Source organism: Canis aureus, chromosome 16 (assembly GCF_053574225.1).
Source record: "Canis aureus isolate CA01 chromosome 16, VMU_Caureus_v.1.0, whole genome shotgun sequence".
NCBI lineage: Eukaryota > Metazoa > Chordata > Mammalia > Carnivora > Canidae > Canis > Canis aureus.
Genome location: NC_135626.1, coordinates 50,527,273 through 50,543,555, shown reverse-complemented (window position 1 = coordinate 50,543,555; position 16,283 = coordinate 50,527,273). Strand labels below are relative to the sequence as shown.

Below are 16,283 nucleotides of genomic sequence, written 5' to 3'. Positions count from 1 at the left end.
GGGATTCAACAGAGGTGAGTTGATTCTAAGGTAGAAAAACAAGCTCACATCTACTGGATACTTACTACATGCTAGTGACTGCTAAATGACTTACATTAATTTTTTCCCATCTAACCCTCATTTTACAGATGGAGAAATTGAGGCTTAGGGAAGTTAAGTAAGTTGCCCAAGGTTACCAACAAATAATGAAGCCAGGATTCTAATCCTGACTGCTCTACTATTGAGAGTTTGATCCTTACATGACTCTCTCTCTCAAGAAGGTGAGCAAGGAGAGCATTGAGAGGACTAAGAAATGTGTCTGGAGCCCAGCCACGAGCTTGCACCCACTGGAGCAGAGCCCCAGTGAGGCTGACTGGGGATTTAGAAAGATACCAAAGCAGGAATCTGGGGCCCAAAGCTAAGCAGCAGCTCTGTTACTGGATTAAGGCATTACCCTGGCTTCAGGGGTAGATGGGGAAAGGGCCTGGACTGGTCTGAGATGGAGCGTAAGCAGCTATATGATGCCTTCTGTTGGCATAGAGCTTGAATCCAGTATTGGTTAAGGTGGCACCTGGTGTGCTGAGCTGGGATGGAAAGTCCTTGAGCTCTCACTTTTTTTTTTTTTTTTTTTCTCAGCAGAGACAGTTCTGGCTCATGTGAGGATGCACTCCAAGACAGAAATTGATCTTCTTGGGCCAGCTGGCCTTGAGCCCTGGGAGGCAGGCCTGGTGTTCTTTGCCACTGCATCCTGAGAGGCACCTGGAACATAGTATGCACTTGACTTGTGCTAGTGAATGAATATAAAATACCAAGGCTGAGCTCTTCTCTCCCCAACTTACCTTGATAAAAGCTAGGAGTACTTTCTCAGATAGCTCCCCCAGAGCCTAGAAATTGTAAGCTATACCAGTTTTAGACACTGTGGACTCTGAAAAGCCCATTTTTCCTCAAGTCAAAGGAACAGCTCTGCCAGATGTGTAGGAGGAGAAGATTCTGAGCCAATATGCTACTCCACACTTAGTCTCCTTAACTAGAAGAATGGATTTGCATCAAGGGATCTACAGTCTCTCCATAAATAGTAACAATAACAACAATATATTTTTCCTCTGTGCTTTTCAGATTCCAAAGGTCTTTCATATCCATGGTCTCATAGAACCTCATAACCAGGCATATTTTGGGAGAGGGTAGAGTGGGATTGGCAGTGAAGCAAAGGGCAGGGAACAGATAGTTATTTTTTGCAGATACGGGAAATGAGTACAGAGAGAATTTGGAGTTTTTCAAAATCAAGTAATTAGTAACATATAGGACAAAGGCCTGAATCCAAAGACCTTCTGATCCTTAGCACAAAGGAGAATTAAGCATGACTCTTACAGCATGAGGTACAGGAAATGGCCACAAACCTGGTTCCTCCAATTTATAGTGGTGACAATGAGGAACAGAATAGGAGTAGGGCCTCCCCAGGGGAGCAGATAATGGAAGAGCGCATGGGGAAATGATCCCAATTTAGGTGTCAGCCTGGCCATGGTCAGACAAGAGGCCAGATAGCATGATTTTTGCCTCTTCAATGGGTCTTGGAGAAAATCTACATGTTATGCATTGAATAGCCCTCCCCTCTATCCTGGGGAGCATGGCACTTGGGAAAATTACAGAATAGACACTCAGTGTTCATGTTTGCTTGGTTACTATTTTATAAAACTTATTTAAGAAATTCATTAGTAGTTAAAATTAGTTGCTAAGCAAGTAAAAGAAAAAACAGAAGAGATTCTTTTATTTACTGAGGGCCTATGGGGGATGCAAAGATAACAGAGTACAGTCCCTGCTTTCAAGGATCTCATTGTTCAGTAGTGGTGGAAAAGATGAGGATAAAGAAACTCATAATTCAGAAGTTCTGCTTCTTACTAAGACAGAGTGGTATGGGATTTCCTCTCCCACATTAAACCATAAATGTAGACAAAATATTTGAGGAGCTGCTTTTAGGACCTGAACATAGTAGGCAACAGAACCAAAATCATTGAGGGAAGGGAAATACATGAGGTGAGCCTTATGTCTGCCCTGATTTCTGCTTGGGGGGACTTTCTGGATTGCACTGCAAAGAAGTGGAGTCTAAGAAATACATGGTGATCTCAGCAAGCCCAAGAGCATGGCTTGAAGTTGAAGGCTGCTGAGGGAGCTGTAATTTGTGGGGAAGGCTGTTAAAGCAGAAAGAGCTGCCCAGAGAGGTGCCCCTAGAAGTCTGCATGGGGGTTCCCTGGGTCTTTGGATGAGGGATGAGTTGCACAGGCACATGGTAAGAGTCCATAAGCCTTAGTGGAGAGCAGCTGGGAGCCAAGCAGAACACTACAAGTTGCACATGCTTAGAGATGTTAGAGTTTGAGTTCAACTGGAATGCAGAACCTCACTGAACAACTTGGGTACTTAGATGATCCAGGAAGTCCACATACCCTAGGAGTAAGGACCATGTTCTAGAGGTGCCTGGGTAGCTCAGTTGGTTAAGCATCTGACTTCTGCTCAGATCATGATCTCAGGGCCCTGGGATCAAGCCCTGTGAGGGGCTCTGTGCTCAGTGGGGAGTCTGCTTGACCCTCTCCCTTTGCCCCTCCTCCTATTCATTCTCTCTCAAATAAATAAATAAAATCTTTTTTTTTTTTTTTGAAAGATGGGAGACACAGAGAAAGAAGCAGAGATGTAGGCAGAGGGAGAAGCAGACTCCCTATGGGGAGCCTGATGTGGGACTTGATCCCAGGACTCCAGGATCATGACCTGAGCCAAAGGCAAGACGGTCAACCACTGAGCCACCAAGGTGTCCCAATAAATAAAGTCTTCAAAAACTAGTACCTCAGTGGTCTGTGAGATAATATCTAAATACTTATAATAATAACTTATATAATACTTAAAATATATATAAATGTGTATATACTATATATACTTACGTATACACTGTATATTCTTATATGTACTATATATACTTATATAATACTTATAGTAACTTGTATAATTATAGGTATTTAGATAATATCTAAAATATGTGTGATTGGAGTTTCAGAAGGTAAAGTGAGAGAGAATGGGCAGAAAAATATTTGAAGAAATAATGGCTTAAAAATCTCTATATTTTGTGAAAAATAGGCCCCTTATATATTCAAGACACTCATCAAACCTAGGCGGGATAAATACCAAGAGAACAACACCTCTTTACCTTACAGTCAAGCTGGTAAAAAAAACAAAAAAACAAAGATAAAGGGAAAACTTAAAAGCAGGTAGAGACAAATCTGAGACAGTTTGAGCAACTGAAAATGGTTGCTTTATAATTGATGGAATAAAATAAATATCCATGAATACTGCTATAAATAGATAATTGAAGTTTTAAAATGAGAGAGAAAGGGCAGCTTTTCTTTATTGTGGAACACCAACTAGTAGTGGCAGAAGAAAGAAAGGAAGGTAGAAATCACTATTGATCAAACACCATGTAACTGACTGCAGTTAAGAACCATTAATAGATGCTAAAATTAGTGAAAGTCTGAAGAAAAACAGGATATTTATATAGAAGTGAAGTGTCTTTCATAAAATATTTATTAATTACAAAGAGAAAAATAGTAACTTTATAGTGAAGAAGTCTAATTGACACCACCTTTCCATGTGACCAAGGTCCTGGGATGGAGTTCCATATTGGGCTCCCTGCAGGGAGTCTCCCTCTCCTCTTGCTCCTGCCCCCTGCTCATGTCCTCTCTCTCTCTTTCAAATAAATAAATAAAACCTTAAAAAAATAGAATCGTTCAATATGATCATGAGAAAACCTCAGGCAAACCCAAACTGGGGGACATACAAAATAACTGGCCTAATAATTGACACAAAAGTGTCAAGGTGAGGAGAAAAATAGACTGAAAAGTGTCACAGATTGAAGATGACTAATGAGGGATCCCTGGGTGGCGCAGCGGTTTGGCGCCTGCCTTTGGCCCAGGGCGCGATCCTGGAGACCCGGGATCGAATCCCACGTCGGGCTCCCGGTGCATGGAGCCTGCTTCTCCCTCTGCCTATGTCTCTGCCTCTCTCTCTCTCTCTCTGTGTGACTATCATAAATAATAAATAAAAATTAAAAAAAATAAGAAGATGACTAATGAGACATGATGACAACACAATATGGCATCCTCGGAGGAACCACTCAATTCTATGCCAGAAACCAGTTTTACCCTATATGCTAACTAGAATTTAAATAAAAAATTGAAATAATAAAACCAAACAAAAAGCCAACTAGAATTTAAATAAAAACTTGAAATAAAAAAAAAGTAAAAGAAAATCACTTGCCAAAAAAAAAAAAAAAGGCAGTACAAGATCCTTGATTGGCTCCTGGACTGGTAAGAGGACACTAATGGTAAGATTGGCAAAAATCCAAATATTGTATCTAGATTAGTTAATAATATTGTATCAATATTAGTTTCCTGTGTCTGATAATTATGATTTGGTAATATAAGATGTTAACATTAGGGGAAACTGGGTGAAGGATAAAAGAGAAGTCTTTAAAAGAATATTCTGCAACTTCTCTGTAAGTATAAACGATTTTTTTATTTATACATATAAAGCAAACATACAGGGCAGCCCCCGTGGCGCAGCGGTTTAGTTCCGCCTTCAGCCTAACGTGTGATCCTGGAGACCTGGGATCGGGTCCCACGTCCGGCTCCCTGCATGGAGCCTGCTTCTCCCTCTGCCTGTGTCTCTGCCTCTCTCTCTCTCTCTCTCTGTGACTATCATAAAAAAAAATAAATAAATAACATACAAGTAAACAACAAAACCAGAGGGAAAAGACAAGGGAACAAGGGAACAAGAGTGTAAACAATGGCTGACTTCTCATCAGAAACAGTGGAGGCCAGAAAGTTGGAATGACATCTTTCAAGTCCAAGAAGAGCCACCTCCCACCTCCCAGAAATCTATATCTAAGGAATATTACAAACAAGGGGGAAACGAAAGTTGCGCATATTTGTCGACAGGGGACCTTAGCTGCAAGGTTTAATAATGGAAGCTCTTTAAGGTGAAAGGGCTGGGGACGTGGACAGCAGGTTTATTGAGTCAGTACTGGTGTCAGCAGAGCGAGGCTGAGGAAACACCTAGGTGACCAGGAGCTGGGTTATTAATTGTGAGAATTAAGCAAATACATAAACATCTAGGCAGAGATGTGACCATGCGTGTGATCTGGATTTTGTGCCAGGGCAACGACAATACTGTTGACATGGCTTCTGATCCACCCTTCCCCAGCCAGGGGAGGTATGTGGAGCTGGAGTCTCAAAACTGGGGTCAGGAAGCCAATCTACCCTTTGTGCGTTGGCTCCTCCTCTGTCCCCTTGCAACTTGCTAGCAACACTTCTGCTACTGGGTGCTGCTCTTTTGGTGTATCTAGTGTTAGGTGGGTTTGAGGAAGAAGTGCCCACCTCTGCAGAGGGTGGGGCTGGAGGAATGGGCTGCCAGACAAGATTACACGGAGGAGATTCCATCTGGGGTGTTTTGAAAGATATGTGTAATTTTCCAGGTGGAAAATTCAGGAAAATCAGTCAGACAGAAAACATGGAGTGTTTGGGAATGTGAAGCATCTCCCTGGGCAAGGGTGGGAGATGAGGCTGCAAAACCGAGTGAGGGCCAGTTTTCAGGCATCCTGGGTGTCTCAAGAGAAGGCTCAGGGAAGCCCAAGGGCAGCTTTAAAGCTGTTTAAAGCCCAGGAGCTGGAGAGACTTCCATGCGCCTTGATGCATCAGGTCTTGTTTTTAGGGTCATTTGCGCCACCCATCGCTTCAAGGGTACCAGCCCCAACCACTGGCGGTCTCCCGCTCACAGCGCTGGTTTTTGCCTCTTTGAGCCGCCTGAGGTTTCTGGTCTGGAGAAGACCCAGAGACCCAGAGGAAGGACGGGACGATCGGCGGACTGGGAAGGAGACCTCTGAGGAAGACAGGACAAAGCTGTAAAGCCAGTGACTTCGCGTTTGGAGGCAGTAGGTTGAAACTACTATCAACTACTAGGTGCGAGCATTTGCAGACAGAGGCCCTTTATGGACATCACCGCTTACACAAGCTTCAGAGGTCTCAAGAGGCTTTCCGGAAAACCAAACTATCCCAAGGGGGAAAAAAATCAGGAATAATAAAGGACTGAACCAGTGCTTGGCACCAGAGTAAGCATTCACACGGTTTGTCAAACAAACAAATCAAATGTGCATGAATCAGACTCAAGGTCCAGAGGGAAAGTGCCGAGAAGTGCAGGTGAAAGAGAAAGCCGTGCGGGTGTCTCGGGGAAGCGGGACTGGCTCAGGAGCGGGGCCGCAGGCTCCCCGCTTTCCTAAGCGCACCCCGGGGGACCCCGGGGGCAGGATGCGGGCGGATCCCGGCGGATCCCGGCGGATCCCGGCGGGCGGAGGCGAGGCGGGGAAGGGGCTGCGCTGGCCCACCGCCCCGTGCCCGGCGCAGGGTCGGGGAAGCGGCGGGGCAGGAAGCGCGAGTCGGGGCCCGCCCCGTGACGTCCCGCCCGCCGCGTCCCCTCCCCCTCCCGCTGCGGGAAAAGTGGCCGCGGGCGCCGCCGCTCGCTGTGGCGGGTCGGGCGCGGCGGCGGCGGGCGAGATGCGGGCGCGGCCGCTCTGGGCCGCGGTGCTGCTGCTGGGGGCGCTGGCGGGCACCGGCGTCGGAGGTGAGTGGGGCTCCCGCGCGGCGGGGACGCGGCTCCCCGCAGCTCCCGCGCCGCGCATCCTGCGGCCGAGGTGGCGGCCCGGGAGCCTGGCGTCGGGGGCGGCCCCGAGAGCGCGGGGCCAGGCCGGCGTCGCCGGGGCCCGCAGCGGGGGAGCTCCCCGCCCCGCGGTGCCGGCTGGAGGGCCGCCTCGGGCGGGTGCTCCCGGACCCCGGAGCCCTTGGCCGAGCCAGGCGCCTGCCCGGGCGTGGGGGCGCCGGTCCCGGGCTCGCGCCTCGCAGGTGGTCTGGGGCTTGCGGAGGCGGGCGGGCGCCGTGGGCACCGTGGGCACCGCCAGCCGCGGCTTCCCGGGCTGTCCCCGCGCGCGGCCGGGGGATGTGGCCGCAGCTGCTCGCGTGCGACCGTGGGCGCGCGCGGGGTGCCAGCTCCTCGACGTTACCAGCCCTTTGCATTGCACTTTCTCCCAAGTTTTTCTTTTCTTAGTCTTTTTCCTTGGTGGCTCCCCTGGGGAGCGGTTCGCAGGAGGGTGAGGGCTCTGACTCCGGCAGTGTCCCCCGGTGGCAGCGGTGCCCTTACATCTGAAAAACCTCCCGTGTGTGCGAGGAGCCACACGAAGGGTCCCAGGAACTGGCTTGGATCCCTGGCTTTGTCTCTCCTGCTGCTGCACACACTATGCCGAGGCAGTTGGCATTCAGCCTCCTTGGTGCCGGGGAGGGGCAGAGGAGATTACAGCCCCGGGATGCTGCCCCTGGTCCTTCCGGAGCCCCGGTGACCTTCCCAGAGAGAGCTCTGGCTCCCGTTCCTCGGGGGCGTTCCTCTGCAGAGGGTGCACAACTCTACCTATATACACTTTTAATGAAAAAGAGTAGTACTCATTGTAAGGCAATTTAAATCCTGCAGAAGGTATTAAAAAATTAAGATTTGCTGATAAATCCATATCAAAGGTAGCTATTAAGAAATACTTTGACGACTGCCTTCAAGATCTTGTGTGTATGTGTGTAAGAAATTATACAGGACAAGGCAACAATATCTTTTAAAAATCGCTTTATTCAGTATGACTGACATACAAAAAACTGTGTGTATTTAATGTATATGATTTGATGAATTTGGAGATACATATATACCCATGAAGCCATCACCACAATCTATGAATGATGTCTTGGTGGAGGAGTTACAGATAATATATGGGGGGCTAAGTTGTTTTTGCTGAAGCTTCCCATGTGATAGATGCTCAATCAGGTCAGCGATGTCTTCATCCTATAGTCAGCAGCTTGATGACACAGTACTGAAATACAAAGCTCCAGCATTGTGCCCTAAGGAGGTGTTAGAGACTCAGTTCAGATGCTATCTGATGTGGATGGGGCAGTGGAGCGGTCTCCTCCAAATGCCTGCTTCTGTGAACTCAAAACAATTGTTGCTTTCTTTTCACATCTACAGCTTTCTGAATGATTTGAGTCTAATCATTGTATTTTCTTATAGACTTAGAAGAAAGTAAAGTAACATAAGATAGAGCCTTGCATTATGGATTTCAATATTAGTGAGGATGAAGAATGTACTTGTTATTTTGGTGTATCTCTCCCCCACCTCTCACTTGTAGTATTTTTGCTGCTCTGGATACAGAGTTGTGATGATCCATATAGGGTTCCACTGCATTAAAAAAAAAAAAAAAAAAAAGGATTCCACTGCATTGACATACCTTAGTTTGCAGTATCCTTTGGGAGATCTGTTCACAGATTCATCATTATGATTGGGATGATTCCAGCTGTCGTGATGGGTTATACTGAGCTAGCCCTGGATGAGAAGCAGGTTGGAATAGTATTTAAGAGCATGGGCTTTAGAGTTAGACCTCCAGAGTAAGAAAGCCCCCATAAGAGCGGTTTTGATTATATTTGGATCCTACTCAGGGTTGGGGGCTGGGTTGCAGATGTTGTCAGATTCCTGGGGGAGCAGGTGGTAGGATGAGAGTAGAAGAGGGTTGTTGGTACACAGAGTGTTGAAAGGACACAGAAAGAGCTGGGTGGTGGCACAGAGAGGCTGTCCCAGAATAGGAGAGTCTGGTATGGGTGGAAGAGAGGTTGTTTGAGAGTAGAGTTTTGGAATTTGTATACAAAGATGATCTTTTGGCTTCACCCAAGAGGTATTGGGTTTTGTGGCTTTCACATATATAAGCCTGTATTCTAACTTGATACCTAAGGGGTAACAAGTTTTATTTGCTGTCACCATCTAAACTGATTAGTTCTGAGCTGAAGTGCTAATTTCTTCTGAGTTTATATCCTGGAAACTCTGAATGAAGCCCTCTGCCTGGAGAGACATGGCAGGAAGGCTTGTTGGCTGGGGAAGGGGACAGTTATGGTTTAAGCCAGCCAGATGTGGGTTTAATTCTTGATTTTGTCTCTAATTGGTTGTGTGACCTTAGGCAAGTTACTTAATCTCTTGAAACCTCAGTTTCCTCATCTGTAAAGTATTCAATGATTGTGCTACTTAAATGAGATAAAGGCACAAAAAAGCATTCGATAAATGGCATTTATTTTTGCCATTATTCTTGGTATCTACATATAGTGGAGATGAGCTATTACTGCTTAGTGCATGAATGCAACTCAGGCTCCCAGAATGAGACTGATGGGGTCCCTTTTCCCACACCTATATGGCATTCCCCCATTGGTGTTTTGGTATATCTCAGCCACTCTGACCCAACAAGAACCCACAGAAGAGACCAAGGATGAAGAGGCTCATACATTTGCTTTATCCACTAGAAAATCTGAAGTTCTGTCTGAGGAAAGAGGAAAGTAAAAGACGTTCACAAGATTTCAGGTTCTATGAGGAGAAGAACATGTCTATTTTGTTCGGTGTGCTAGGCCCAGTGCCTTGCTACACTGACAGCCAATGGGAACGCTTTGAGAGGGCATCTAGAGGTGATGTGCCTCATTGTAAGAAACTCAATATTTGAATATCTGCATTCATTCACAGAGGATCCTCAAGGGTTTCATCTGAGCATTCTGGGGGAATTTTAGAATATAGCTGAGACCATGAATTCTTTGGGTATTTGGATCTCTGTGCTATGGTGCCTTAGACCTCTGTTTTCAGGGGACCCTCTATGGATTGTCTGCTTTTTTCTTCCTTTCCTGGGAGAAGACATACAGGGGAGAAGCATTCTCCTTTAACCTGCCTCTAAACTGTGCGTGGTAGAGGTCTCCTGGGGACAGCAGTATCAGATGGGGCCAGGAGGCAATAGTGAGGAGGGGGAGAATGCATATGACTCTGGAGTTTCCTAATAGAAACTCCCCACCCCACTCAGGATCTCTGGTTATCATCCCCTTCCAGCCCTACCAATCCTTCTTGCCTCTGTTGGCAGAAATAGCCAGGAAGCATGCCCACAGGAACCACAACTCATGAATCAGCAGACAGATAATTAACTGGGGGAGTGACAGAGCAGCTTCAGGGATAAACCACTTGGCCTGCCCCAGCTCCCTCTGCTGCCCACAGAGCTGGCCTGCTGCTTCACCCCATTGCCTTCCCTCCTTCCCTGAGCCCTGACCCTTCTGGAATGGAACGATCATTGTGCCTGAAGGAACTCAGGTCCTGAGTGGCAATGCAGATAGGAGCGGGAAAGTGACACTGCCTGTCTCCCTGTGTAGACTGAAGACATTTATTTAAATGTGAAACTAACAACAACAAAAAAATCTGCCTTTTTTCCCCATGTGCACAGTATCTCCAGGAACACTCTTTAAAATTAGGTTTATTGAGGCGTAATTAGCATGGAATGAAATCCATCCTTATTAGGTGTACAGTTTTTTGAATTTTGACACATTTAGTCAAGTAGCCATCACCACAATCAAGATACAGAATATTTCCATCATCTCAAAAGTTTCCCTTAAGCTCCTCTGCTGTCAGTATCCTATCCCCACCTTGAGTTCCCGGCAGCCTCTGATCTGTTTCCTGTCCCTACAATTCTACCTTTTGTGGAATGTCATATAAAAGAAGTCATAGGACATGTAGTCTTTTAAGTCTGGCTTCTTTCACATAGCATGACACATTTGAGATTCACCCCTGTTGTGTATGTATCTGGTAGCTAAGGCTACTCCATCTTCCTCAGGTGCTGAGACAGTTACCCTGAAAGCAGGTGGACTATGTCAGTTAAACCCAGATGCAACTTTCAATTTCTAAATTTTCTAATTGGATGAATGCATTTGGGCCATGTTATAAGCCATTAGACTTCCCAAATGCTAAGTAGTGATATCTTCAGGATATTGGGGAGGATTTTGCAGCAACCAGCACTTTTATTATTGGTCTGGAAAGCAGTGCATATTTTGTGGCCAAATACGGTATGTCACAATCCTTAGAGCCAGAAGCTGTTAAGTAAACCTGGGGCTATTCTATCTTTAAAAAAATTTGGTAGCATCTCTGAAAATACAAGTCTTCCTTCTGGTTTTCAGTCATGTTGCCACAAAAAGACTAGTCTCACTCTTGCCAGCATTTCTTAGTTCAGTTGGCAAAGACGTTCCAACATTCAAGGAGAGAATGAGGTGAACTTTTTTAAGACAGTCAAAAGCTGGAGAATAAAATGGCTAGTTCCCCCCCTTTTTTTCTGGTTACCCTTTAATTTTATTCTCCCATAATGTCCATTTTTTAAAATCAGATGGTGTGTTCAATTTAGATTTTCCTCCTTGTATATATATAATAATCGTCATGTGTGTCTGTATTCCTTTACCTAAACTTGTTATTGTTTTTGTTTTGTTTTTAACTTACAAAACCTACTTCCTTTCATGCAGAGAAAAAAACAGACCTCAGGTGTGAAAAGAGCTATGGGTCGGGAACTGAGAAATCTATTTTTGATTCCCACCTGTGCAGGCTTTTTCATCAGCTTGCTGGGTAACTTTGCACAAGCCATCTTCCCATTGGGCCTCAGGCACTAGGTGTCTCAGGGGCTGCAAAGTGGAAGGAGATGGAGGGGGAGTCTTTTTGGTTTGCACCTGCACATCCGTACCTTCAGGTGGAGAAGTTTTTCCTTTAACTAATTCATAACATGGAACTCCATGTAAAGATTTCTTTGGGGGTGGAGGGTGAGGAAAGGGAGGTCTTCAGCTAAAAACAGGCTCAAAAAACTTCTCAACCGAAGAATGCTCCAGAAATTTAGCAAAAGGCACATCCAGTAGCCACTTTAAAAGTCCCTGTAGCCAACCTTAATCTCTTTGCTAAATAGGATTCTTGGATAGAGAAACCTGGGCCAATGAGATCCACCCATGGTTCCAAACCCTTGTTTTAGTGACAGCACGAGATAAACTCCTCTAGGTTAAACCTCTGCTGCCTTTGCTGGGGGCGGCCAGGCTTGACCACCTCTTTGAGATGGAGGGTAACATGGTGTCTCCGTTCTGGAACTTCTATAGGTTGAGAACAGATTGTCTCTCTCCTGGGAGGTTCCTGAAGGGAGTGGGCCAATGTTTATTTTGGAGTTCCCACCGAACTGCAGATTGAAAGAGTATCTATAGGGTTTTGATGCCACAGGTGCTCCATGTTATAAGAAGCCAGGCATGCTCTGGGGAGTCTACAGTTATTTATGTATGTATGTATGTATGTATGTTAATTGATTTAAAGGTTTTATTTATTTATTTGAGAGACAGAGAGCACAAGCAGGAGGAGCTGCAGAGGAAAAGGGAGAAAGAGAAGCAGCCTCCCTGCTGAGCAGGGAACCTAATGCAGGACTCCATCCCAGCACCCTGGGGTTATGACCTGAGCCAAAGGCAGATGCTTAACTGGCTGAGCCAGCCAGGCACCCCTGGGGAGTCTGCACTTAGATGAATGCCAGTGTAAAAAGTGAGAGAGGACAGAGAACATTTAAAATCAGCTTTAATTTCCTTTTAGCTTATAAATGTAATTCAGCCTGTTGTATTAAAAAAAAAAAAAAAAGCCAAGCAGTGTAGAAACAGAATAATGCAGAAAGCGCCAAGTCCCTTGTAGTTTTGTCCTTAGAGATAACTGCTGTTAAGTTACTCGAGTTTTTTTTCCCTATGTATATGTCACCATAAACAGTTACTTATCCTTACTGTTATTTCTCAAGTAGGATCACCCACAATAGGATCAATGTCACTCAATAATATATCTTAAGCATATCTTTATGTGAGTTTATATCTTTCCGTTATTTATCGTAAGAATTCTAGCCAGCAGGCATACTGTCAAATGGATGTAGCAGAATTTTCTTTTTTTTTAAAAAACTTTTATTATTTTTTTTTAATTTTTATTTATTTATGATAGTCACACAGAGAGAGAGAGAGAGGCAGAGACACAGGCAGAGGGAGAAGCAGGCTCCATGCACCGGGAGCCCGACGTGGGATTCGATCCCGGGTCTCCAGGATCACGCCCTGGGCCAAAGGCAGGCGCCAAACCGCTGCGCCACCCAGGGATCCCGGATGTAGCAGAATTTTCTTAACTGGTTCCCTGTTGGCAGACGGTGGGATCATTCCCAATTATTTGCTACTACAGATAAAGCTGCGGGGGATGGCCTTGCTCATTGTTGGCACCTTTGTTCAAGTGTTTTTACAGGCTCAATTTCTTGAACTAAAGCTTCTAGGTCAAAGGAAGTGAATATTTTACACTTAAATTTTAATAGGTTTTGCCAAATTGTCTTCTGGAATGGTGGGAGCAGTTTGCCTTCCTACTAGGATGGGGACGACAAAGACTTGCAGCAGCACCGTTACCTGCTGTCCATACCCACCAGACATGAACTGGAGGAGGAGAAGTAGCAGAACTAGAGTGCTGGATGCCAAGGAGGTCACCAACAGGGCACTGCTGGGCTGAGCCTCAAACAGAGCTTGGTACGGGCTTGCTTTTTCTCTCTACTGAGTGAGTCAGATGGGAGGTGGGGCTAGTGCTGATAAAATTTTCCAGAGCTTGAGATGCATTTGCATCAAACCTCCACTAAGCTATTAGGAAGAAATGGACATTTGTGCATTGTGTGAGGGGTCTTGGCCTCTGCGATGCTGGACCTCCTAGAGCGTTAGTCACCGGTGATGGTTTCTGGCTGGAATATATACTTCCAGGGCTGGCAGCACTTCTAATCCAACACTACTTTACAGAGAAGCAAAAAGGAGAGGCCCTGAGAGTCAAAATGACTTGCCCAAGATCATACAGCTAGTTTTGGGGCGTTGGTAGAGTCTAGCCCAGGGAGCTCTTGTCTCCTGGCCTGTGATTTCTTCAGCATATCCTATTAGAGGCAGAAGGCGCAGTGAATCTGATCCTGAGGCGGGGCTGTGGTGGGGATGTAGATGGGCATTCCTAATGCAGGAAGGAGTTAGAGTGAAGGTACACAGGAAGGAATCTAACACATTTACTGAGCATGCACTGCAGGTAGATAAAATTATCTCATTTAATCTTAGCACTGCATGAAGTATGTCCATATTTGGGAGCATGGGGAAAAGGAAGCAATGATTTGGGGTCTCCCATACTTGGCTGATGTGGCTGCATTAGGCCTGTTAAATACTAGGGAGCAATTATGAGTCCTTGAATAAAGAATGAAAGAGTCATTGGACCTTAGAGCCCCAGGGAGATGAAAGGACCTGGCCAAGGTTACACAGCCAGCGGATGGCAAAAGTGCCTTTGGATCTGAAGTCTCTTGCCTATGGCTCTGCATGTCTTCCCCATCATGTCCACTGTTACACAATAATAATGTTCATTGTTTTACCACTGCTGCCCTATGATGTTGCTCAGGGACTGAATGTTAATTTTATATGACGACCATATGGAAGATAGGACTCTGAGGATGGGCTTTCTGCAGTGTTCTGCACATGGCTCCCTAATTAACCCGGTTGGAGATGCTAACCAGGCATGATCCTGCTTCACTTACAAGGGCAGGACCTACTGGCTGAAGAGTCAGTGAAAGGGTATGGCCAGTGGTCAAAACATCTGAGCTTTGTCCAAGGGGATCCACTTGTTAGGGGGCAAAATCCGTCCTGTCTTTCTGCCATGCCCCACATGCCATCCATCAGTAAGGCCCTGGAACATATCTAGGTCTGACCACACTGTTAACCCTGCTACTCTCCCAATCCAAATCCCTGCCATCTGTAGCCTGGATTATTGTAATAGCTTCCTAATTGGTCTCTTTCCATCTTGTTTCCCTAATGTCTGCCTTCCTTTGAGTGGCCAGGATGATATTTTCTATGCTCACCTCTGCTCAGACTCCTCTAGGGGCTTTCCATCACATAGAGAATGAAAGCCACATTCCCTACCGTGGTTATAGCTTCCTAGCATTCTGCTCCCTGACTGCTTCTCTTGCTGCTTCTCTGCCTCTTTCCTCCTCTCTCTCTCTTCCTGCTATTGCTTTAACAGACTGAGGTCCATCTAGCACTTGTCATGGATTCTTTCTAGAATGCTCAGCCCCTAGATTTTCCCAAGACACACTCCTTCATATCATTTTGGAATGTCAACTCAGAGAGGCCTTTCTTTTTCATTTTTTCCTCTTTTTTTAAAAAAAATTTTTTTAAAAATTTGAGTACAGGTGATACATGTCACATTAGTTTCATGTGTACTACATAGTGATTCAGCATCTCTATACATTATGCTACGTTTACAAGTGTATCCATGGCCTGTCACCATGCAGCGCTTTTACAATATCATCGACTATACTTCCTATGCTGTACCTTTTATTCCTATGACTTATTCATTGCATAACTGGAAGCCTGTATCTCCCACTCCCCTTCACGCATTTTGCCCATCCACTTACCCCCCTTCCCTCTGGCAAACATCAGTTTGTTCTCTGTATTTATAGGTCTCTTTCTGCTTTTTATTTGTTCATTAATTTGTTTTGTATTTTTAGAGCCCATATATGAGTGCAATCATATGGTATTTGTTTTTCTTAGCCTAACTTACTTCACTTAGCATAATACTCTCTGGGTCCGTCCATGTTGTCATAAAAAATGGCAAGATCTCGTCCTTCCTTATGGCTGTGCAATATTCCAGTGAGTGTGCGCGTGTGTATTACATCTTTATCCACTGATCTATTGATGGACGCTTAGGATGCTTCCATATCTTGGCTATTGTAAATAACACTGCAATAAGCATACAGGTGCATATATCTTTTTTGAATTAGTGTTTTTGTTTTGTTTGAGTAAATAGTAGTAGAATTATTGGGTCATATGGTGTTTCTATTTTTAATTTTTTTGGGAACCCTCTTACTGTTTTCCACAGTGGCTGCACCAATTAACATCAACACCAACACACAGGAGGGTTCCTTTTCCTCCACATCCTGCCCAATAACTATTATTCTTTGTCTTTTTAATTTTAGCCATTCTGAAAGGTGTGAGATGATATTTCATTGTGGTTTTGATTTGCATTTCCCTCATAATGAGGGAAATTGTGATGTTGAGTATCTTTTCCTGTGTCTGATGGCCATATGTATGTCTTCTTTGGAAAAATGTCTATTCAGGTCCAGAGAGGCCTTTTTTTTATTTTAAAGATTTTATTTATTTATTCATGAGAGAGAAAGAGAGAGAGAGAGAGAGAAAGAGGCAGAGACACAGGCAGAGAGAGAAGTGGGCTCCACGCAGGGAGCCCGACATGGAACTCAATCCCAGGTCTCAGCATAGGGCCCTGGGCTGAAGGTGGCGCTAAACCGCTGAGCCACCAGGGCTGCCCCCAGAGAGGCTTTTCTTGACTACTTTCTT

The 16,283-nt window shown here is 45.3% G+C and overlaps 1 protein-coding gene across 4 annotated transcripts in view; it reads left to right on the top strand.

The window, feature by feature from the left end:
- Positions 1 to 6,152: 6,152 nt before the first annotated feature.
- ITGB3 (integrin subunit beta 3) overlaps positions 6,153 to 16,283 on the top strand; it is a 64,861-nt gene continuing 54,730 nt past the window's right edge. For 3 of the 4 annotated variants that reach the window (XM_077853923.1, XM_077853922.1, XM_077853924.1), the window contains exon 1: positions 6,153 to 6,633. In XM_077853923.1, the coding sequence (XP_077710049.1) occupies positions 6,162 to 6,633 (472 nt within the window). In that variant the 5' untranslated portion in view covers positions 6,153 to 6,161. Of the gene's footprint in view, positions 6,634 to 13,369; positions 13,440 to 16,283 lie in introns of those variants that run through there. The other variant, XM_077853925.1, reaches the window with a different exon arrangement.